We start from the raw sequence: 25,283 nt of genomic DNA, 5'->3' as shown, positions 1-25,283 counted from the left end.
CAGAAGTTCGTTCGATAGTTTGGAGAATCTTCCCCGTTCAGGGGAGACGATCAGCTTAGAAACAATGCCAACGGCATAACTTCTTCCCCGGATGTTAATGTTGTTGAGGCTGATGTGGCAGGAAATGTGATCCTAATAAAGATGACGGGAAAACCTTGAAGGAGCAATTTTTCAAGAAAAAAGACCAAGTGACCCTAATGAATGTCAAAAAGACGGGGTCATTTGTGATAGTGCACATTGATCCGGCACTCCTTTTCCAGCGATTTATAATAGTGGCCCAGCGAACTGACCTTCGAGAAGAATACTTCAAGTACGAACTTCCACCTTCCACCTTCACGATTCCACCTTCTCTTTTTGAAAGCGATGGCTTAATTAGAAAAGCAAATAAGCCAGAAGTTGCAAAAGCGATTTTTCAAGCTTGTGGGATTGAGTCTCAGTCACACTCAAGACCTGCATCTGTGTGTAGCATCGTCTTGAACGGTGGTTATCTTCTACATCGAGTTCCATGGAAGGTAGGGTCAACTTTTAAAGCCATCTTTGTTTCATATGTCCACTAAGCACAAGCAAAGTATATTAGTGCTATTGTTGTGTTTGATGGCTATGAAGGTGGTCCAGAAATCAAAGATGCTACCCATTTACGTGGAGCAAGAATGGTTGGTCACCACGTCTTTTTCACTGAAGAGATGACCCTCTGCATGAAAAAGGAAGAGTTTCATTCGTGAAAAGCGAACAAAGTACGTTTCCTGAAGCTGCTCGGCAACCATTTGGAAGCCATTGGTTTGCAAGTTTTCCACTCGGAGGAGGTGCCGACGCTCTGGTTGCAGAAAAAGCAGTAGAAGCTGCTCGTGTTACAGACACCACCGTGGTCGCTGATGATACAGACATTTTAGTTCTTCTGATCAGTCGATCAGACTCGTGTTCCAGGCGTTTATACTTCTCACTCGAAGCTAAGTTTGGTGGTACTAGTTCAGCGTTGGATATTAGTGAGATAAAAAAAAAGCTTGGAACCGATGTCAGCCACCTGACGCTGTTCTGTCACGCCGTGCTAGGTTGTGACACAACCTCTCATCCTTATGGAATAGGAAAGGGCAGAGCCGTTCAAACGTGCTACTAGAGCCGTGCTACTTAACGACAAGAGTCTCAGGGACAGCGCTGTCATATTTGGTGACAAGTTCACATCGTTTGACGATATTGTGGCAGCAAGAGAACGGGTCTTGTTGGTATTATACGGTTGACCTTATATTTCAAACCTTGACACTACAAAAAAGCTAATCTTTCACAGAAAAGTGAGCACTGCCACCACTTTCGTGCATCCACAAGAGCCGCCACCGACTCAAGCAGCAGCGAAGTATCATTCGTTACGAGTCTACTGTCAAGTTCAAGTCTGGCTCGGGAACCCAGTTGATCCTTTAAGGTTGGGATTGAAACTGTCGGATAACGAAGTTTTTGCGCCAGTAAAAACACATCTCCCTGCCGCTCCGTCTCAGTTGCTGAAAATTATCAAATGTTCTTGTCGTATTGACGGTTGTGATAGTGAAAAGCGTACCTGTAAGAAAAACGGACTTGAGTATACCGTAGCCTGTCGTACCTGTAAGGGGAGTTTCTGTAACAATTCGAAGTTCCAAGACGAACTTAGTGAAGAAGAATAAAAGTTCACTGTGATGATGACAAATTTAGTTCCAACATTTAGATGAAGTGCGATTTTTATACATTTAGTTTAAAAGATAAAAGCTTTTTCTCTAAGTTACAACGTACCTTGTTCTAAAACAGCTGAGGCTCTGAGGTGTTTTGTCACTCCTCTTTATTCGTTTTTTACTTTTGAACCTATTTATGTACATTACCAAATAGACCCTGACAGAGGGTTGTAGCAGTTTTCTCAAAATACACAGTTTATTTTCTTTTTAAAAAACATGTTTTTTTTGGTCAGGCAGTGAAATGAACACCAAAAATGAATTCAGAGTCAAAAGTTGACCATAAAAGATGTGTGAAACACTTAGTTTATATTTTTTTTAATTTTTCGCTGTTTTTTAGCAAATAAAAAAAAAAATTCGCATCGAGCTAGAGGCTTAGATTTTGATATGCTGTTAAGCGTCTTTTCCTTGTTCGGACGGTGAAGAAGCCGTATGTGTATCAATTTTTTCCCGGTCAAAACTTATTTTTCTCCTACTATTATCACCAGAGCCGGATTTAAAGCTTTAACGCTCCTAGGCCCAAGCGTTTTTGCTGCTCCATTTTTGCGAGGCTTTCGGGGATTTCCTGAAAATTTTAGGATAATGGAAGCACTGAACATAACGCAAGTGATGGACCAAAAGTAATGAAAGAGAGAGTTGATACTGAACTCTCAGCTGCCATTCTTGGGGGACATCTGACAGTTTATAAGTGGCCACGGAATTCGGATTTTGTTTGAAATAACTTTTCTGTAAATAGGCAGTGTGGCGGCGGAGTGCACCTGGAACTTTGGCGATAAATCACATCAGTTCAGTTTTTATTAAGAAAAATGTCACTAAGTGATAATGTATTGCGCCTCTGGCATTGTGCACCCCTAGACCCGGGCCTAGTGGGGCTATTGGTTAATCTAGGCCTATTTGTCACTCTGGTTATTTTCGTTTAGAGAGAGAAATCTATGGATGTTTACAAAAATATTTTGTGGGTCGGCAGAAATAATTGTACCGAAGTATCTCTAGTTCTCAAATTTGTTAGCATTAGATTTTTTATAACGGTCAAAATGTGTCTGAAGTTTGCCGGGAACAATTTTAGAAATATATAGCCATAGTTAAAGTAACCTTTTTATTGATAAATTAATAACTATCTTAACTTGTTATATAATTGATTGAGTTATATATTTTAGGTCGAAGATTTTTTAGAGAACGTTGACTCATACATCATAAATGAAGATAGTGACGTTTTAATGAAATCAGTTCGAATAAGAGCTCAGGACGTGCTAGTGGTGAGTGAAGTTTTTTTTTTACTATTTAATATTGCTAGAGAAAGCAAGGTAATGTATTCCTTAGCCTATTGGACAAGGGTCACTAGTGAAAGTAATTCGCTAGTATAATTCAAATACTTTCAAAAAGGGTAAAAAAAATCCTGCACTGACGAGAACTGAAAGCTAACAATACGAAATATTAAGGAAAACAAACAATACAAGACTAATTAGAACGTTCCATTTGAAAACTTTGGATAACAAAATGTAAATAGTTATTTTTAAATATAAATAATAAAAGAATAGATTAAGAGTTAAAAGGGTTGTATAATAATGTGAGAATATTAAAAAGTTTTAGTTTCAAATTTTACAACAACTAATGAGTTTTCTGAGGCAGTATTCCAATATCTCGTTTGATTTAACATTTTCTTCTTTTTGTGTTTGTAGAATTGGTAAACGTGTTGAGACATAACTGATAGACATTTTTCCTGTGCTGCTACACAACCCTGGCCCATGAGTTTAATGTCATTGTGTCCAGCCACAAGCTCCACAAACTAGGCTTCAAGTTCAAACTTGCTTTTAAAAATATCAAAAAAAATTGGATAAGCATGAAGTTTGCGTTTAGTTACATTTGAGGGTAAATGTAGTCAAATCGTCTTCTAGTAATTTATTTTTTATATTGTGAATTTATTTGGTTATATCTCACAGGGGCAACTACCTTGTGTGCCTTACTAAAAAAAAAAAAAAAAAAAAAAAAAAAAAAAAAAAAAATGATGCCTACTCGTTAAAATTATTTTATTACTTCTACTACTACTAACAACTCACCGCAGCACCAAGCCACCTGAGGCCAACACAGCTACGTACTCTCCTCCTTCATCCCAATCTATTCAAAGCCTCTCTCTACACCCTTCCATGAAGTTCCCATCTCCTTTATGATATGACCGAAAAGGACAATCTTCGGCAATCTGTCATCCTTCATCCGCAGAACATGCCCTAGCCATCTCAATTTTTCACTCATTATAGCCCTAGAAAGCGGGATTCAACACATTTTTCTTACAGCCTACTGTTTGAATTACGGTCACTCAGCTGGGTATACAGAACAATCCGTAGGCAATTTCTCTGGAAAACCTCTAGCAAATCTTCATCCGCTTTTGGGATTGCCCATGCTTCAGAGCCATATTTGACCACTGTTAAAGAGTTGCAATGTGATCTGGGTTGGGAACGGCTAAAAATCACACCTTTATGTTTTGGTATATATACCTTATCGAAAAATATTTACTTTCAAGGCGAGAGACGTAAGTCTAATTTTTCCTTTTTCTGTTGTTTATAACTACACCTGCTCAGTGTGGGGAAGTCCCCGAGATTTTCAAGGAAGGCCGTCTCTCCCCAAGAAAAATTAAAAAATATTAGCCTAAAAGTATTCGTTCTTACTTTGACTTCCCAAACTTATAATAGTTCAACTTGTGAGCTTCAATGTTCATGACTTTGAATATTACGCATAAAAAAAAATGCCAAAATTAATATCATGTTTACTTAAAGGGGGATCTTTAATCAAAATATTTTTGTCGACATGTCCGAAAAAACTATTAAATTAATTTTATTAAAACTGTTTCTTACTTGTTGCACAAGCAACAGCCGCGACACCGTGTATGTTATTTCTTGTATTTACAAATATCTCAATATTCATTATATCCAGTTATTTTTATTTATCAATTTAGTCATATATTTATGTAATTGATCGTTTATTTAACAGAAGCCATGCTTTGTCATTGGTTTTCTTTTTTTCTCTCTCATAACCTTCGTATTTTAGAATATTTGTAAGGAATTTGCAGTAGATGAAGCTCCTACTGCATTGGGCAACGCTGTGATGCGACTTCTTGAACAAGCAACTACATACAAAAATGAAGGCAGACAAGATTGGTGGAAATGTTTAGAAGTTTGTATGCACTCCCTTGGCCTTATTGCTCCTATGTATGTTGGACTATCTATGTTAGGCAAAATGGATGACCAATTCGTTACCATCAACCCAGTGACTGTAGTTCAATCGATATTTGATGATCCGAGGATTAGAGATGGTGAGTGAACACGCCTATATATTCCAGGAGGAGGAAGGGTCAAGTATGGATTCTCCAAACACCTATTTGGGGACTTTCTCCAAGATCTTTCTAAGGATACTCCCCAAAATTGGTTCGAAGATATTTCAAAGAGATTTTTACTTTAAGTATTTCATAGAGGGAATATGCAAGAAGCTTTCCTTCCCAAAGATACTTTTTTTTAATTTTAGCCCCCTCTGAATCTTCTGTTTTCGTTTTTAAGAACTTGCTATTAAAGTTCTTAGTAAAAAAAGAAATAGCTTGAGCTTTTTTTAAGCTATCTTTCGTGTTATCCTGACGGAAATTATATTACTTGAGCATTGTATAACGCTCAATGTCTTTGCTTTATAAATTTCACTGAAAAAGATAAATTTAGTTGCAATAGATTTTTTATATTTTGGTTTTGATAGGTTTTTATAGGTTACGCTTTTATATAAGTTTGAATAGGTCTTGATAGATTTTTGGTTATTGAAATAGGAAAAATAAAGTAAATATTGTATTATTTTTTTTCTATTATTATTGTCGTTCTAAAATGCTTCAATCCGAAGGTTCTGTCATTGGAAATGTTTACATGCGAATTTCACTGCCAATAACAACACAATACGCATAATAAACCACAATAAACATACATTAAGCACAAAAACAATAAACATTAAGAAAACATCGCTAGTACTAAAGAAAAGAAAACAGCACTAAAACAGAGAGAAAACTTGAAAAACATAACCTCTAGGAAAATGTATCATATGCTGCGCTGAGTAAAACGGTGTACATACAATAGCTTCCTTAAACAACAATAAACTTTCAGTTGCGTCTGGAGTAAAGTTAAACTTTTGACCGGAGTAATTTTGAAAGACGTTTTTTGTACAAAACCTGCTTCCTTGTACAAAAAAACACAATAAACAATTGTAAGGAAAACTTCATTGAAATTCTGAAGTTTTCCCCTGGGTGCCTATGGAAGGGTTTCCATTGGAGTCAAGAATTTATATTGTAAAACTTACCCAAGGAAAGTGAACATCCAAACAAACTCTGTCTTCCACCACTCAGTTTTTTTTTTGTTTTTTTTTTCGGTATTGTCAAGGTAAACAAGCATTTGTATGCACAGTTTTTTCTATCTTAGAAAGTCACATTAGGCACGCTAATTATGTCTTTATCGTTGCAAAAATATTATTTAACGACATTGTCGTCTTGGTGAAGTTATGACTTAGCCTTCGTAGAACCTCAATTGAGTGATAATCTTACAAATTATTTGTCGGGGTGAAGAGGGTGGGCCCAATAGTAACATGACCATGCTCAGTTTCTTGAAGTTGCAAAAAAAAACCTTGAAAACAGTACTATTTCCGTTACGCTTCATAACATAGTCAGTTGTTACCTGAATCAAATTTTGTTCCTTTCCTTTGTTTTTCATCATACACTATTTTTCCTATGCTGTTGTCAAATTAACCCCCTCCCCTCTTCCAGTCTCCGTTAAATGAAATATGTTTTTGTCTTTAGGACATAGTGCGTTTTTTTTTTTTTTTTTTTTTTTTTTTTTTTTTTTTTTTTTTAATCCAGGTCTGCTGCAGACTCGCCACGATCTGTTTTATTCTATTGAATATGATTTAGTGCATCACTTCTAAACTTTTGGTAAAAAAAAAAATTGGGTCAGAAGTTTAGAAATCAGTAGATAATGGACAGAGAGTCATGTTTATAAGAGCGATGTATCTAAACGCAGATTTAAGTCAACTTGGTTTTCTGCTCAGGTTACCTGTTCTTTATTCTTTGTATGTTTTTTTTTGGGTTTGGGAAATTTTTTTCCTGTTCCTTTAAGCTGAGCTCAAATCCGCCTGTTGGTTTAAAGGTAGACTGTTTGAATTATTTGTCACCTGGATTTATTTCTTTTTATAAATTTGTTTGTATCTGCTTGAATGACTAGAAACTATTTTGCCTGTTATGGTACACTTTTAGACAACTTTGCATTCACCCATAGATAGATTCCTTTAAGCTGAGCTCAAATCTGCCTGTTGGTTTAAAGGTAGACAGTTTGAATTATTTGTCACCTGGATTTATTTCTTTTTATAAATTTGTTTGTATCTGCTTGCATGACTAGAAACTATTTTGCCTGTTATGGTACACTTTTAGATAACTTTGCATTCACATCCAGCCGATACGGTTTTTAATAAAAATATGGCGAGGAAAGGGGGCTGGTAGGGTAAACCTCTGTATTTAAGTGCCAATACAGCTTTTGGAAACCCAAAAAATTAAACATTATATAATCCAAGAATGGATTTGTGAAAGAAAAGTAAAAAACATGGCTTAAAATGGATTTTTTTTTAAACGTATTCAGCCCGTTAATTTATTCAATGTATAATTGAAAGTATTTAAGTTATCAAACGTTGTTGTATAAAGTGCATTGAAGTATTTTTACTTTTTTAGGTTTTGCAAAAAAAAAAAAAAAAAACATGAACTGGCATATAGCCTTCGCAATTTAAGACTTTGCCACGGAAAAACGCAGAATTTATTTGTATCAAATCACCTTGGGGAGAGTTATGAGTACTTCAACGAGTATAAATAATCCAATAGCCATCGAATAAATTTTTTGCCTATCTTATAAAATCGTGACCTTTGTTTCCTGGAATTAAAGTTACAAGCCTATTGGAACCAAGTAATTTAAGTTCAAGCTTTTATTTATTTATTTATTTTTGTAGCTCCTCCGTTTTTGCTTGGTGAATGTATCTGGGCTGCTGGAAGATTAGCCGATATTCTGCCAGAAGATTTAAAACGTCGTGTTTTAAAGGCATCTGTTGAGGCATTACATCTAAACCAGCACCACGTAATGAAAGTATGCGGAATAAGGTAAATTCACCTATCTTCTTTCGTTGCTATTATTTTCACTGTTATGGTGCATCTGCTACAATATTTTTAGTATAATATAAGGTAATGGGTATTTGAAGCAAAAAAAAAAAAAAAAAAAAAAAAAAAAAAAAAAACGCTGCGTAAACACAAATGCACAAGTAATATAATATCACAAAGAAAACGGATGAATTGATCACGTGGATGAAGCACTACAATTAATCAATAAGCTTACGCTTCGTTTTAATAAACATATTTTCAACTTACCTTGCTATTCTAAAGATAAATTATGGAGACACACTTTTTAAGATTTCTGGAAGTATAAACTCCAATTTCTGAAATATACCTCCCCTGATCATAGAAAGCCTCTAGTACCGACTCAAGCAATGCCCCAAATAATCCGCCTCATCTTTGTAAAGTGGGTAAGTACGAGGTTTGGTCAAAGAGTGTCCAACCATAATGTTTTGTGCGAAGAAAATCCAAGGAGGCAGGATTTGATGCACGTATGGAGGCAGTTCCAACGGGCATGCTTGAATTTACCCCTAGCTACAGAAGGTGTCAGTCGCACGGAGTGATACAGCCACTTTAAAGATAGCTGAACATCAGTTGGCTTTGAAGCACGTTCTGGTAAACCCTCAATAGCCTGGAATGAGATTGTTATTGACCAAATGCCCTGGTGATGTAGGATCGTCGAACCATGATCAGGAACTTGTAGATGAGGTGATCTTTAATGTGGGTTCAGTTCATTCTATTTTAACTGCGGATTCGGGCCTCAAGAGAATCTCAGCAAAGTTCGTGCCAAAACTGTAACCCATTGAGTTAAAGCATCTCCTATTGTACAGAACATATTAGGCACTGTAAACTGTGAATCCAATTTCGTCAATACAGTGATCGCTGGCGAATAGACCTTGGTTTATTGGTACGACCTAGAAATCAAGCTGCAGTCTGGAGTAATGTCAAAGTCAGCCTTCTTTGACTCCATGGGCGTTGTTCATCACGAGTACGCTCCAAATGGCACATCCATCACCAAGAAATCCTACCAAGATGTTTTTCGTCTTTTTGAGGCTGTAAGACGCAAGCAGCTGGGCCAATGGGCAGCAGGCAATTGACTGTTCCATCACGACACCAGCCCATGCTTCACATTTGAAACAAAGTTTCAGGACCAAATACAGCACATCTGTGCTTCTTCAGGCTCCCTACTCTCTTGCCTTGGCTTCATGTGACCTTTGGCATTACCCAATCTGAAAATGCCGATGAAAGAGACCAGATTTTAGTCCAAAGAAGACATGATGCACAGTTTGACGGACCAGCTGCACGCCATCTCAAAAGAGCAATTCCAGTGGGCTACTTGTCTTCTTTGTTGTCTTATACTTAGTGTATACTTGTCTTCTTTAAAACTTCTATTATTTGCAACCCTTTTAAATATTCATCTAATTGGAAGGGAATTAGAGCTAAGCTGCATTGAATAAGTGAGAAATCTATCTGGTAAATTCAGCTTATGGTGAAAGTCTTGCCCATAAACTAACATCCCTGTAAAACTTTAACGTTCCTCTCTCCATTTCTGGATCAGTTGATTTTCTTCCACGATTTTTATCTTACCTTCATTCCAAACAGAAGAAAAGCCTTTTTTTAATCTAAAATGTGTTTATTTTAAATGAACATGTTTGTTTTTTCTTGCAAAAGCAATTCTTCATATGTATAACTTACTTACGTTTTCCTAAAATTGGGGTTGACTTTATTCTATACCTTTTAGGGGTAAATTCAAAGTTGTAGAAATTAGCACTTTTGTAACCTTATTCTCTTATCATGGGCAGCGCAATAGTGCTGCCTAAGTAAAGAGCGATGTGGGCACAATGTTGTAATTGTGCCACTTACACAGGATTGTAAGTTATGCCTTGAAGGCATACAAAGTTTTTATAGAAAGGGTGGTCGTATAAACTTCAGAGGGGGCTCATTGGATTAGAAATCAGTATCTCTAGTGCCCTCTTTAGGATTCAAAATTATCGGAGGGCAACTAGCCCCCCACCCCTCTTACGGTCTTTTTTCTACAAATGCGCCCGAGGGAAATTTTGAGATAGTCATTTGTTCCAAAACTGTCAAAAGATCACATAACAAGGGTTTTGGGGTTGACACAACCCTTCAGAGTCTGGTGGCAAGGATTGAAGTAATGCCTCAGGGCCATAAAAGCTTTTAATGAAAAGGGTGGTTGTGTGAACTTTAGAGGGGACTCATTTGATTGGAAATTTAATGTTCTATTTCCATTTTAATAGTCAAAATGGATGAAGGGCAACTAGCCCACCCCACAGGCATCCTCTTTTCCCCAAACGCATCCGATCAAAATTGTGACATAGCCATTTTGTTCACAATACTCCAAAGAGCATATCACAAAGCCCTTCAGGTGGACACAACCATCCAGAGCCTAGGAACAAGGGTTGTAAGTTATGCCGTGGGCCCGTAAGGTTTTTATGGAACAGATGGTCGTATAAACTCACTTTACTGACAAAAATACAAATGAATAGGCATGGTCAGTTTAATATACATATATTTAGCAATCAAAGTTTTAATATTATTTAATTGAGTAAAGTTATAAAAGTAAAAATACTTATATTTTTTCAGTAAAGTGCAAATTATGTTCTGGCCTTGGGTAGGCATAGGGGTTTCGAGCCCAACTTATGTTAATTTCTGTTCGTTTTGAGTTTGAATCGGTTATTTATTGTAATCTCTGTTCGTTTTGGGTTTCATTTATTTATCGATGCTGATTTATGGTAGTTTCACGCTTGGTAGATTATTTGATTTTATTTTTTCTCATTTTTTGTTTAATAGAGTTCTTTAGTTTTCTTTGAAAAACTTATTTTGTGGAAGAAGTTTTTTTAATTAATATCTGATAAAAGTGTAAACAAGGCGAGGCGTACTTTTACTTTCGAACAATTTTATTCCTAATGTTGTAAAATAAGTTACAACCGTCTTTATTTATAAATTCTACTTTTTAAAGCCTTTTTTTTAACCTTTTGCAATTCCTACCTGAAATTGAAGGTTCATCTATTTGTCAAAACAATTTTATTAATTTAAATAGAATCCAAGGTGTCTACTCCCATCATTTGATGGTTTTACTAATAATAATCACCAATAAAAATTATTCGAATGTAAAAATACACCTCGTAGCTAAGAAATTTCATACATGGCAAAAATCGCGTTACCAATGTTGGAAGTAGTCCCGACTCTTTTTTCTCAAAATTCCTCTGGAGGTTAAAGTTGAATTATCTCTGAAGTTTTCTCTATTGCCAAAAGAATGAGATAGTTTGCCCGTTTTCGTTGTTATGATTATTTTACTGTTATTTTGTTATTATTAATATTGTCATCTCTTTCTATCCTTCCTTTTTGTGCTTTCCAAAATGTGGTTAAATTCTCTCTATTTTAGATTTCCCAGTTTACAACATTTCCAGCTTTAAATAAGTAAATAAAGTAAAAGTGAATAAGTAAATAATGTAAAAGTAAATAAACTGTAAATAATAAAATACGATTATAAATAATAAAAGATGACAACTGGCTTAAGTACTTCATCATACTGTTAATGGTCACTAAGTCCTAAGCCTCTTAGCTTTATTTTAAGGTGTCTCGAAGCCTTTTATATGCCTGTCCATCTAGTTTTTTATCTTTAAGATAAAAATTCTTTCCTCCAAAGGCTTGACTTGGGCTTTATTTAGGAATTTATTGTGACACAGGAATATTCTCTTAATAACTTTTAGTCTCTATAATAACTTGTAGTCTCTTTAAAATTTCAGTAAACCTAACAATAGAGAAGCAGAATAGTCACATATCAAACAAAGTCAAAATAGCATTATAGTGAACTATAATTGAGACTAAAGCATTGAGGTGCTAGATATGCATTATAATTGGAACTCTCTCCTTGCCAGGTTAAACTCGTGTGCATTTTGATGTGTACACAGAGCCTAATTTCAAGATAGTACAATTTTCGTCGTAATTTCTTTATCTTTCAAATAATTCATAGGATTTTATTGTAATATCTATCTATTTCAGGACAATATATGACTTATGTCGACACCTTGAAGATAGAAAACAAACAGCCGAAATATTGTCATATCTACCAACATTAATGGACTCTTTAGTTGGTATAGCTAACCAGTATCCCGAAGGGGAATTTCTCCCTCTGATCATAGAAGTATTTCCAAGATTGATGGCCCTCGATCAAGCATTCACTGCAGCAAGCGCTCCAAAGTTTCTACCCTTTCTTCGAGATGTGTTTGCCGCGAAAGCCAAAGGTTATGAAAACGGTTACGTTTACCGCAGATCAGGTCTGGGTCTTAAAAACGTGCAGTTTAGAAATGGGCTTTTACTACCTGCTAGATTTTGTTGATACTTGACACCCCATTCTGGTAGATATCGTGATTACAAAAATTCAGGCCATTGTAGGATTGGTTTTGAAAAATAGTACAAGAAAGACACCAGCTCATAGTTCTTGCCAGGTTCGGTTGAGATCTAACAGGTCCCTCTGTTAGATGTCCTGATGACGAATATTTAGGTAACCTCTATGCTCTCTCCTCCTCAAAGGTTGGATCAAGTCTAGAATCCCAAAAGGCATAAGGAGAACACTAGCTCTTACTCAATAGAAATGTTAGTGGAGATCTGACCACCCCTTCTCGTAGACGACCTGATAACAAACATGTATGAAGCAAATCGATCTTTCAAAGTTTGTTTCTGGGGACCTTTTAGACTTTTAAATTTGCTAATACGTCTCTCGGTCAACATCAGATAAATTAGTCCTGGTCACTGTTCTAGTAGACGTCCTAATAGCAAATATCTAGGGGCCTCCTTTCCTTGCAGAGGGGAGATTGTGTTTAGACCAAAAAAAGCAACTAGGACACAATCTCTTAATTCTCGAGGATTTTTTTTCCGAGATTGGACAATCCTTCTTGTAAATACACTGATGGCAAGATTGTGGTTAGTCTCCTGTCCTTCCGAACCCATGATTCACATTGAAAATTGTAAAAGTTCAATCAAAATCGAAAATATGAAAAATCTCCCAAAATAGGATGACAGGATTTCGTCATCGACTTTCACGTAATTACTTAATGAAGACTACAAGAAGTGGATAATATCTGTCTTAAGCCACCGAGGGCATAATCCTCTATTCATTACAATCAGGACATGACCCCTAAGGTGTTGAACTCCAAAGCTAGGACAATTTCACCTAGTCTTATTTTTTACTTCATAGTGAGGATTTCTTTTTTTCTTCTTGAGGCCTACTAAGAACCAGAGGCTGTTCTAGGGGAGGGACAGAGGGGACACTAATAATCTTGTTATAAATGTTAATTTTGTTAAAATTTGGCCTGAAATTTTTGTGGAAGACAGTGGGCACTACTCGAGGTTTTTGCCCCGGGCGCAAGAGAAGTCAGAACCGCCACTGGTAAGAATTTTGTATTTTTAGGAGGAATTCTTCTGTTCCGTTTCATGATGCCCAAATTAAAAAAAAAGTTTCAATTTCTATATTTTACCATTTCTAAGCTACATTAATTTCCAATAGGGGAAGGATCATTCACACTGATTTTGAGGTACTTCTTCAAACTCGTCTGTGGTAATTTTATGAATCCTATGTTTTAAGTTACATGTTTTCTAGGAAGTACATTTTAACCAGAAGAGGTTTTGGAAATCTTCTTTTCAAAGTTATGATTGTTTAGACTTAGAAAATTAGCTTAGAAACCATTTAAAACTGTTAAAAAAGCTCAATATTACTAGAAGTTTAAAATGCTTAGAACTTTTTGTTGGATTATTTTTCTATTAAAAAACAAGTTTTGTGTTTCATACAGGATTAACATTTTGTGGGAGTTAACCGTTTAAAATTTTAAATTTGCATGATAGACTTTGTAGTAGAAGTAGGTGTTTTCCACCTCACTCGAAAAAATCAATAAAAAGAAAAAGAAAGAATTAAGAAACTAACAATAAATATTCCTCTCAATCACGAAAATATGAAAAATAAAACATTTGATCATCTCTTCTTTCTATTTGTTCTCATGATCCAGTTTTTTTTCCCTAATTTTTAATTTCTAGGCATGCGTTATCGGCTCTTCTATCCTTGTAAAATAAGAGCCATGGACATCAATTTTCCTTTCTTAAAAATAATTCCCCTCCTCTTATCTCACTCCCTGAAATATTTGCAATAGGGATGTTTGATACCATAATCTGTCTTGCCGCGTCTTCAATACACAAGAGAATCTTTTTCTTTTAGAAACAACTGCTTCATAATAAAAAGTATAAAACCCGATAAATATTTCAGTTTTCATATCTTTTGTAAAACATACCACCTTTTTTCACCATCGGAGTTGATTTGTCTTTTGCACTTGCATGATATATAAATTAGCTTCAGATTAGTTTTAAAGGGAATTTTTAAAGCTTTATTTTGAAGATCAGAACTAGTTGTGAAAGCTATTAGCAAAGTCAACATTTTTAAATAACGTAAATGATTAAACAAAAAAAAAGTATAGAGTGATATTAGAACTTAAAACGAACAGAAATTATTCCCTAAATGAAAGGGCTCTTCATTTCGACGGGGCAAAAACAGAAAAAAGTTTTTGTTTTTAATTTTCTCAATAATTCTTTTTCCCTTAGCAAGAACTCTATTGTAGGTGTGTTTTCCATCTTACCTGACGGGGATTTGTAAGTTAAAGTTTAACCTGACCTATGAATAAGACTTGAAATATAAATTCAGGCAAGATCATTTATTGAAGATTTGTATTCCGCCTTTATCAGATATGGATTCAAGCTCTTGGAGGGAGGGGGATTTTGATGAACTTTTTTTTCTTCATTTTCCTCAACAGATCAGGTCAATTAAATTTTGAAAGGGATTTTAGGAAGATATTAAAGTAGAAGTATCATTATTTGCATTTGATTTCTAGTAAATTAAGTTTGTTTTTTCTTTGAATTGCTTGGAAACAAGTTACAAACTGACAAGAACGGTAGGTGAGACGTGCTGGACACCGTCTTTTTGTGAAACTTTACTTCACCGAGCAAAGCTCGGTTCCCCGGTATTAAAACTTAAGACGAGAAGAAATAAGTTTCTATAATGACTAGAACTTAAAATCGTACCTGAATAACGATTAACAAGTCAACCTTTGTTTCCTTTTTCTGTTTCTTTTACTGCCCTCACCCTTTTTTTGTTTCTTTTTACTAAAAACCAGGCAAAGAAGAGAGTAAGTATTTATTACCAAAATTGTGATTTTTGTACACAAGATGAGTTATGTCATAATATACCTTGGGACTGTTTATTCTTATATAAGTTTTTTTTTTACAGAAGTGGGATTTTTTTTTTTATTATTTTTATTTCGGGTTTCCTTCAATTTTTGTCGTTTGTGGAATCCCATGGCATTTATTATATGGAACCCTGAGTTATGATACTTTCTTTTAGCTTATATGCTTGCCAGGGACGCCAATTGGAGGGGGAAATTTCACCCCTAGAGTTTGAAAAATACTTTCATCTTTGTATCTTCGGAGAAAAAGCTAAATCTAGAAAAATAAGAAATTTTTTCTTGTTTGAATCAGGGTATGGGGGATATACATTTCCACGGCAAGGGGGGGGGGGGGGAATTCGCCGGACACCGTTCATATGTTTAAAATTAACTTCATCAAGGTAAGCTTGGTCCCCTGGTATTGGTGTAAATGATATTGGAAACTGTAACCAAGCCAGTGAAAGGTTCAAATTACTGTATTACAAATTACTGTATTACAAGTTAATGTATTGGATTATAATTGAGAGGTTCAAATTACCGTTTGAGACCACCATTTCTCTTGGTTAAAGTTACGCCTATTTCGTTAATTATGTTGTAACCAAGTATAATTCAATGCTCAAAATGAATACGCCTGGACCGGATCCGAAAAATATAACCTTTTTTTGCTTTTTAGATCGGATTATAATTGAGAGGTTCAAATTACCACTTGAGACCACCATTTCTCTTGGTTAAAGTTACGCCTATTTCGTTAAGTACGTTGTAATCAAGTATAATTCAATGCTCAAGATGGATACGCCTGGACTGGATCGGAAAAATATAACCTTTTTTTGCTTTTTAGATCGGATTATAATTGACACCATTGAAGAGATAATTGAAAAACTGGTGAAAATACCCGAGGTTCTAGCTAATATACAGACAATTCTGGTTCCTGCCTTAGTTCAACTACTTCAAGTTCGATCAAGTAAAAGTGGAAATTTAAAAGGTACGTGAATTACTTTTTTCTTTCTCTTTCTCATTCTTCTTCTTTTTTCCAAAATATATTAAAAGAAACTTGTTATAATATCAATTCGGTAATAAATATAATTATAGTTTTTTTTCGGTACTGTTCCGCTTAATGGTACACATTAAAGAAGTCAAGTTTGGTTAATGCTATTAAAAAAAAAATAAAATAGGATGTATATATATTAGTTTAGAAGCACTCCCCCCCCCCGCACCCCTTAAACCCCAGAAAACAACAGTTTAAATATTGTAAATTCAATGAGAAACCACGTTCTTCGATCAATTTAGATAACAATTACCCGCTTTACGGGTCTCCATCACTGCATTCCTTCGACAGTCTATAGCCGTTATGTACCATTAAGCACAACCGTACCGTTTTTTCTCCTCTTTTTCTAAAAATGAATCATGCATATTTAATTTTTTTCTAAATCTTTTGTTAAAATTGTCATAAAAAGGTTTTTCAATTCATTTTTTGCTGAAAATCAAAGAAAATCGTTGGTGGTTCCAAATATATGATATTTTGATAAGGGACTAAAAGTAAAAATATTCATGTGGTTGAGAAGCTTAACTGCAGATTTATATGCTTTAAATTCTTTCAAATATTGTAGTAACTATAAGCAGGAAAATGTTGTTGAAAAGAGTAAAATTGTGATTATTTCTTCTCTTATTTTCGGGAAGGGGGGGGGGATACGAGTAGTGGTGTATATAGAGGGGGCCAACGGGACTTGGACGCCCAAAAGTCTCAAAGGTACTTTTTCTAAGAGTTGAATGTCTTGTTCTCAGCAGTCCCCTTGATTTTTGTTGCATACTTCGATAGTATATTGGAAGTGATGCACTGCAATAAAATTCCTCTCTATCTGTCTAGGTCTAGGTCTAGATTCTATACTTTTAAGGTATCTCTCAGGACCTTAGCCGAGAATTATCATCCTTTCCGTCAATCCATCCCTTTGCTCGAGTCTCTGACAAGTCTTATTTCATATGTTTTGTGGTTACGTTTGATCAGGTTGGTTCAAAAATCAAAGGCTTGACTCATATTAGGATTAGGTTTAATTTGAGTTAATATGAGTCAAGCCTTTGGTTTTTGAAGTCTAAAAAATTAAAACAATGAATTTGCCACAGTAAAATAGGACTAAATATCCCAAACTTCAGAATAGAATATACCACTGTTCAACAGACAGTACAGAGGGAGTCAAACAAGGGGCGCGCCACCCCCCTCCAAATTTTTTGGCATTCGGTAATATTTTCGCCGAAGGCAAAAATGTTGCAAAATCGGCCGAAATTTAGCAAAATTCTTGATTTCTGCAGAAAATTTGGCAACGAATTTATTTGTATTCTTATTTCATATTTATTGTGGTTACTTTTGATCAGATTGAAAGCTGCGTAAGCTTCGTTGTTTGTATTTGACTTGACACAAATCAGTGATATTTAAAAAGAAAGTGCAATATATATTTGTAAGGTATTTTAATGATAAAGCGAAACTGTCTGCAATTTCTTTGTTATTTTGTTGTTGTTTTTTTTTTTAACATTGCGTGTATTTGGTGAAGATGGTGCTTTGACTCCTACTGTTCCTGTTGTTAAGCCAAGGATAGTATTTATTCGGTTAATCTCATTCCTGGCAAAATCCTTCCAATCAAAGGGGTTATTAATGAATGGCTTTTTTATCGTAGCTTTATATATCACTTTCCTTTTTTCACGTTTTTAAACGCCCGGGAAAAATTGAACATTAAGAATGAAACAGATTAGCCCTATTGCATTGACGCTAATTGTGATCAGTTTTCTATAGGGTGTAGGTCTATAGATATTGTCAACTACGTTGGCCAACATGAAAACCTCAACAACAGTTTTAATACCTTATTTTACTTCAAATTCTAAAAGAATATTTTACTTGTAAATCATAACCGTTGTAACGCGCTAAATTCCTTAAATACCTTAGAAAAGTTACGAAATTCTTAAAATATTTTGAAGTTGTAAAGCGGCCGCTGTAAATCCGTAACTTTATCGGAGAAGCTGCGCTGCGCTGCGCTGCACGGCGGAGCTTTGTTTTTTTTAGAGAAAGAGAGAGTTTTTTTTAGTAGTTTTAGGAAATGAATCTTCTGATTTTCTAACTGGTCTTAATTCCTCAAACTCTAAACATATAGAAAGGAGGTGTCTTTTTAAATTATTGGGAAATATGGGGTGAAATTGAGGTGGATACAAGAACTAGAGTTACAGTGGCTGCTTTATAATTACCAACTTTCTAATCTCATAACTAAAAAAAAAGCTTGCACGATTGTTGCTCGTTTCAGCCAACAATATGTGCCATATAATCGTTCTTGAATAAGAGAGGAGGGTTGTTGATGAACCAAGGTATGCAAGAACAGATTGTTGGACAACCATTGTTGTGATTTTTGTCCCTTATCTTCTGAAGCCTTGGTACATTGTCCCATTTTTTTTAACCAAGCCTTTTCTCCTAAGGCCTGCAAAGAAAGGAGAACGGTGACTCTGAGGCCAGTTCTCCTATCTCCTCTTGGAATTAGCTTAAGAATCAAACAAAAATTAAACATGGCTGATAATTATGCAGCCGTGAAGGTTACAAGAATTTAAAACTCATTTTGGAATTTAAGGCTATGGAATATAGTTAAATGCTCTTTCAAACATCATGATGAAAAACATGTTGCTGCAGTAAAAAAATATATGATGTTTATCGAAATACAAGAAGGAAAAAACATTCCATTTGACCAGCAATTGAATTTGGAAAATCACGAGGAAAGAATTAAAAACCAGGAAATGTTAAGACCAATTGTCCAGCTTCTTTTTTTTTGGGGGGGGGGGGGGGGTTCAAGAACTAGCCCTGTGGGGTCTTCATGGAAATGTAATCTCATTAGAAAAAGGGTTGAAAATGAAGGAGTATTCAGAGAGTTGTTGTGATTGTTGTTTGATTGAGGGAACACAAAGTTGTGGGAGCATTTCGAATCATCCACTAAAAGTGCAGAATGATGTCGTTGATAGTGTAGGCAATGTCATTCAGGACTCAATTTTGTATAGAGTGAAAATTGTGAAGTATTTTTCGATAGTGGCTGATGAGAGGAATGATGTAACTTCACAAGGACAGCCTATTCTTTTCGTATGTTTTTATGATGATCATAAAATATAAGAGAGTTTTTTTTGTGTTTTGACACTGCAAATGACTTGACTGGCCTAGATCTTGCAAAGTAGATTATTTGACTCTGGTTAGAGTTTGGCTTAGACATGAACAAGTTGGTTGAAATTAGCTTTGATGGAGATAGTAGCATGTCCGGTTTGCACAATAGCAGTGCAGACAGCTGAAAGTGTTGGGACACCTGTCTCAATACCAAGACGTCAACGTTGATGATTCTCCTCTTCAGACACTTCCTTTTTACAAAGACTTTGTCTAATCGATATATCTAGGGCAGCTATGCAAAGAACTCGATATGAGATTTCTTAACCAGCAAGCTGCAGCATTTCAAATTCAACTTCTGTTCCCACGTTTTATTGTTGATGTTGTATTTGCTGAGGATGTGACAAAGTTCCAAAAATATGAGCAGTTCTGTTCCTCTGAGACTAGCCTCCTTGCTGAACTAACTGTCTGACAAGCCAAATGGAGATCTATAGGCGAGTCTCATCATCCCAATAAAGTTTCTGAAACTCTGGGTCCGTGTAACAACCACTTTTTTCCAACTGTGCATTCTCTCTTGATCGTATCTTCCGTGTTACAACGACATCTGCAGAGCGTTCATTTAGCACGGTAAGGCAGCTTAAAATATACCTCCAAAGTCAGATTTGAGAGGATAGGTTTTATAGTCTTGCACATATGTCTATCAAATGCAATGTAAGGTGGATATTGCCTATGTTTTAAGCGACTTCGGGTGGAAATGAAGACGGATTAAAATATAAGAAGCATTTACAGTGCTTATGTTGTTTTGTATCTGATTCAAGGATTAGCAAAATTAGAGCTCTTCAGCTTAGTTAGTTGAACTCATTTTCCTATCTTTTTTAGTAGCATAGTAATAAATAAGCTCAAAAGTGGACTATGACAGTAATATACTTGGTTGCTGGTAAGTTTCTAGACTTCTGGTAGCTTTTAGCCGGTGCCCCAAAAGAAAATCCTGATTAGGCCACTGGATAGGCTACGAGTTAACTACTGATATAGACAAAATTATGAGTTATTTAAGAAAACTTGTTAATCGCGTCTTGGTTGTGGATAGTTTTAAGCCCACATAAGGTCTCCCCGCATGTTTCCCTAAGTTAGACAGAATGTGTTTAAATACCATTTTTTTTTTTAAATATAATCAGTTTCTTTATTCAAGCTAACCTAGGTGCTGTTTTTCGAATGCTGAAAATGATTGTACGAGCGTCGACTTCCCCTCTTGGCGAAGGAATGCTGCAGCCACTGCCCTTGCTTTTGCGTGTTTTAGATGAAACTATTCAAAAACTAGGTGAAATTTATCGCGAGGAAACTATTCAGGTAATAAAAGAGTTTCTTGTTCAGTGTTTTCGATATATATATATATATATATATATATATATATATATATATAATATATATATATATATATATATATATATATATATATATATATATATATATATATATATATATATATATATCTGTATATTTATATAGGAGCCGCGGCATCCCCCCTCCCCGGAAAATCTTCCCCCTGGAAGATTTTTTCCCGTGCAAATTCCCCCCCCCCCCACGGAAATTCCCTCCGAAAAAAAAATCTCCCGGGATAATCCCTCCTCCCGTGAAAGTTCCCCCCACACGCAAAATTTAGCAGCCATAGAGAAAGTAGAAAGTTCAAAATAGTTAGTCTACCTCAAAATGTAGATCAGATGTCCTATAGGGTAACAAAAGGACCTGATATCAAAAACAGTTTTACGATAGGCCTGGCTGGTCTCCAATTACTTTCAACTTATAAAAAAGGACTAGCACTCTCAAATCCCGATCAAATGAGCACCCCTAAGTTTCTACGATCATTAGGGGGAGGTTGGGAATGAGGAAGAGGCAGCCTCCCTCCTATACGAAATATGTTCTGCTCGTTTTAGGCTTTAATGTTACTCTTTACTTTCATAATACCAGCGTAGACTAGAAATATTTTCAAGAATCAAAAAGGATTAAAATATCGATTTCTACCTCCACCCTCCCCCTCCTGTCCCTTTCTTAGAACTAATTCTTTATGTACCTGAAGGCTCAGTGAGAGTTAGGATGTTTTGGCATTAAAATGCACTCTTTGAGGCACCCTCCCGAACAGCAAAATAATCAGAGGAACCTGCTGTAGAGGTTTAAAGCTCACATCTACAAATGTTTGGAAATGTGTATGTTTTACCAAAGAAGGATCATGGATGTGTGATTGTGATCACTTTCCAGATATAAAAAGGACCAGATATCAAAAACAATTCTGGAACAGCGGCTGGTTGGTGTCCAATCACTGTCGAATGAAAAAAAAGGACCAAGACACTCAATTTCCGATCGAATGAGCATCCTCTGAAGAGGGAGGATGCTCATGAGGGGGAGTTTGGGTATGGGGATGGGTCAGCCCTTTTCTATAAGGAATAAATTCTGCTCCCTTTGTAGTAAAAAGTTACTCTTAACTGTCATAATAATAGAGTGGACCAGGAATATTCCCGTAAATCAAGAGTGTTTGTATATCAATATCTACCTCTACACCTCGCATCTCTCCCTTAAATCTAATTATGTATTTAACTGAAGGCTCAATGAGGTATAAGATGTTTTGGCATTAAACTGCACCATTTGAGGCATCTTCCTCCTTCCCTAACTACAAAACAATCAGAGAACTCTACTATAGAGGTTTAAACCTCTCGTCTGTAAATGTTTGGAATTGTGTATATTTTACCAAAGAAAGATCATAGGTGTGTGATCACTTTCTGGGTATAAAATACGACCAGATACCAAAAATGGTTCTGGGACAGGGGCTGGTTGGTTTTCAACCATTTTCGATTTAAAAAATGGACTAGAAATCTCAACTTCCGATCGAATGTGATTCCTCTGAAGTGTTTACGACTATGAGAGGGATGTCGAGATTAGGATGGGGCAGCCGCCCTCCTACACTACTACTACTACTAACATCTCACCGCAGCATCAAGCTGCCCAAAGCCAACACAGCCATGCAAGCTCCTCCTCCATCCCAATCTATTCAAAACCTCCCTTTTTACACCCTTCTAAGAAGTTTCCATTTCCCTTCAATCTTTCTTTACCATATCCTCCCACCCCAGCCGCGGACGACCTGCTTTTCGTTTAGCCCTAAACCATTACCCGAAAAGGAAAATCTTAGGCAATCTGTCATCCTTCATCCACAGAACCTAGCCATCTCAACCTTTTTCTCATTATAGCCCTAGAAAGCGGGATCGAACTACACTTTTTGTGTAGTCTAATGTTTGAAATACGTTCAGTCAGCCAGGTATTGAAAACAATCCGTAGGCAATTTCTCTGGAAAACATAAAGCAAATCTTCGTCCGTGTTTTGGAGTGCCCATTCTTCAGGACCATATTTGACCACTGTCATCGCTTTAGCTTCCAATATTCTTATCTTGGTTCACAGACTTCAAACTTTTTTTTACTGGTGAAAAACACCCCGACCCTTGGCTATTCTACTTTTAACATCTTCACTGCTCTCGCTGTCTTTACTAATAACTCTACCAAAGTAAGTTAAGTTGTTCATTTGATCAATCTTTTTGTTACGCAACGTCCCCTTTTCATCTTCACTTATTCCTAGCCTTAGAGACTTAGTCTTCTTAACAGTAATTTTTAATCCTATACGGAATACCCCCTCTAATACGGAATAAATTTTGCTCATTTTGGGGTTTAATGTTACTCTTCACTTTCATAATAACAGCGTGAACCAGAAATATTCCGGAGTATCAAGAGGGATTAAATATCAATTTCTACCTCAACCCCACCCCCTGCCCCTTCCTTAGAACTAATTCTGTATTTACCTGAGGCCTCAATGCGAGTTATGGTGTTTGACCCCCCCCCTCCCTATTCCAGAAGCAATAAGAATAAGTTTGTTCTTGTTGCTCGTCAAAAAATTACAAGACGAGCAAAAGAAACTTCTGTCACTTTTTGCCACATTTTGTCAACTGTTGTAGGAGGATCGACTGACCTTGCTCTCGCCAGGCTATCCATGGTCAGGACCCTCAGTCGAAAATTTTGGGCAGTTAGGCAATCCATTATTGCTCAGTTTCACTTTAAAACCTACGGCTTTTTTGGATGCACTGATAATCACATTTTTTCCCCTTTTCCTAATTATAAATCCTGCATTTAAACAACGGATAAATTGCATAATTTACCATCCTTACCCCGGAGCTGTTAGGGGCATGGGATCCTTGCAAGCATAACTATTAAACCTTTTGACTATTTTGAACAAAATGACAGGTACTAAATTTTGACCATAATTAAGAAGAGGTGCCCCATGAAAAGGGCAATGAGGGAGGGGAGGGGCTAGTTGTCCTCCAATCTCTCTCAAACTCCCCCTCAACATAACTTAAAATTTTTAGCCTAATATCGTTAGCCGTGGCTTAGATATTTCTGAATTCGCTTTTTACAACCAGCAAGGACAAAGTGTGTTTTGAACGTGTTTGGTATCCGTCTCATTATGTCCTTGAAGTTCCACCTTAGTACTCTAAACTTTTGAAGATCCTGGATCAAGCATGCCCTCTTTTCTTAATAAAACACCTTATATGTGAACAATGAGCAACTTGCATAAGTTACAGCCCTTGGACCGGGGGGTTGTAGAACGGAGGGGGGGCTGTCAACCCCGAAGGCAGAGTCTTTTGACCTTTGGACTATTTTGAATAAAATGGCTATCTGTACACAATCTGTTTGTGACTCGCCTCTTCGAAAGATAAAGCAAATGTAGACCTTTAGACTATTTTGAATAAAACGGCTATCTCAAAATTTTGATCAGATGCATTTGAGAGAAAAAGGGCGTGGTGGAGTGGTTGCCCTCGGATCATTTTGAATCATAGAAAGGGCACGAGAACTTCTGATTTTCAATTGAATGAGCCCCATCCAAAATTTACACGACCGCCCTTCCCATAAAAACCTTATTTCTTAATAATGGGTAACTTGCATAGCTTACAGCCCTTATCCGGGGAATTGAAGGGGGGGGGGGGTTGTAAACCCAGGAGGCATTATTGTTAAGTCTTTTGACTATTTTGAACAAAATGTCTATCTAAAAATTTTGATCAGATTCTTTTGGGAAAGAAAGAGCATGGGTAATGGACTTTGTTGTTCAATCACTGAGTGATTGAGTTGCCCTTCAATCACTTTTTACTCTTAAAAAGGGCAATAGTACTTTTTAATTTGCAATTCAATGAGCCCTCTCTAAAGTTTATACGACCACGCCTTCCATATGAAGTGCCTGTGGGAAAAAAATACATAAATAAATAATAATACGTTGAAACATTATGGCCGTTAACTATAAGTAATAGTATAGTATTTCCCCCGACTTAAACATGTGAGTAGAACTTTCAACTCCCCTTCTGATGAATATCCAAAATCATCCAGGGATTAATTTCAGCAGGGGGGTGTTCTTTCATGTCATGTTTTTTGGGATAGCCAGGAATTTTTGAGAGATAGCCTGGATCTGTTTAAGCAGTAAATACTTTAAAAACAAATTGCCAAAATTATGTGAAAAATCATTGAATTCTATTGTATGCATTTAGCTCACCACAAAAGGAGAATATATAAAAAATGTATAAAGACGTTTATCTAAAAAAAATGCACAAAATCTGTTCGTGACTCGCCTCTTCGAAAGATAGAGCAAATGCAGATCTGCAACAAAAAATGCATCAGAGTAACGCATAACAGATGTAAATTGACAGTTGATTAGTGTAAGTTTGTTGCTTCTATGTTCACTACTTAACCGCTTTAGTAAAACAACCTTCGACGCAAATCGAAATGAGCCTCACAGCTTGTCTTTTTCACAAGTTTGAAACTGTGCAAATTTGTACGAACTAAGAACGCAAGTTTATCGGATGATCTGACCATCACTTTTTATGTCTAAGATTTTATTTAGAAAATTCTAAACGATGAAGTAGTCTTAAAATAGACACCCTGGTGACAGACCAGACATGAGTTCTAGGTAAGGGGTCTTTGACCCCTTTCACTCCCATCTACGACTTTGTCAAGACTCTTTTTATAATCTCATGTATTTTTCATAAAACTTGTCTAATT

The 25,283-nt window shown here is 36.0% G+C and overlaps 1 protein-coding gene across 8 annotated transcripts in view; it reads left to right on the top strand.

The window, feature by feature from the left end:
* Nucleotides 1-25,283, top strand: part of Ipo9 (Importin 9) — a 107,435-nt gene that overhangs the window by 34,506 nt on the left and 47,646 nt on the right. For 6 of the 8 annotated variants that reach the window (XM_089094431.1, XM_089094427.1, XM_089094428.1 and 3 more), the window contains exons 7-12: nt 2,849-2,947; nt 4,734-4,998; nt 7,701-7,848; nt 11,884-12,158; nt 15,925-16,068; nt 20,393-20,550. In XM_089094431.1, the coding sequence (XP_088950557.1) occupies nt 2,849-2,947; nt 4,734-4,998; nt 7,701-7,848; nt 11,884-12,158; nt 15,925-16,068; nt 20,393-20,550 (1,089 nt within the window). The remainder of the gene's footprint in view (nt 1-2,848; nt 2,948-4,733; nt 4,999-7,700; nt 7,849-11,883; nt 12,159-15,924; nt 16,069-20,392; nt 20,551-25,283) is intronic. The other 2 variants (XM_089094432.1, XM_089094433.1) reach the window with 2 other exon arrangements.

The sequence above is a fragment of the Artemia sp. Qi Xiang Cuo genome, chromosome 9 (assembly GCF_049724085.1).
Source record: "Artemia sp. Qi Xiang Cuo chromosome 9, ASM4972408v1, whole genome shotgun sequence".
In the NCBI taxonomy this organism is placed as follows: Eukaryota; Metazoa; Arthropoda; class Branchiopoda; order Anostraca; family Artemiidae; genus Artemia; species Artemia sp. Qi Xiang Cuo.
Note: the sequence above shows the minus strand (reverse complement) of the source record. Positions and strands in the feature narration are given on the sequence as shown.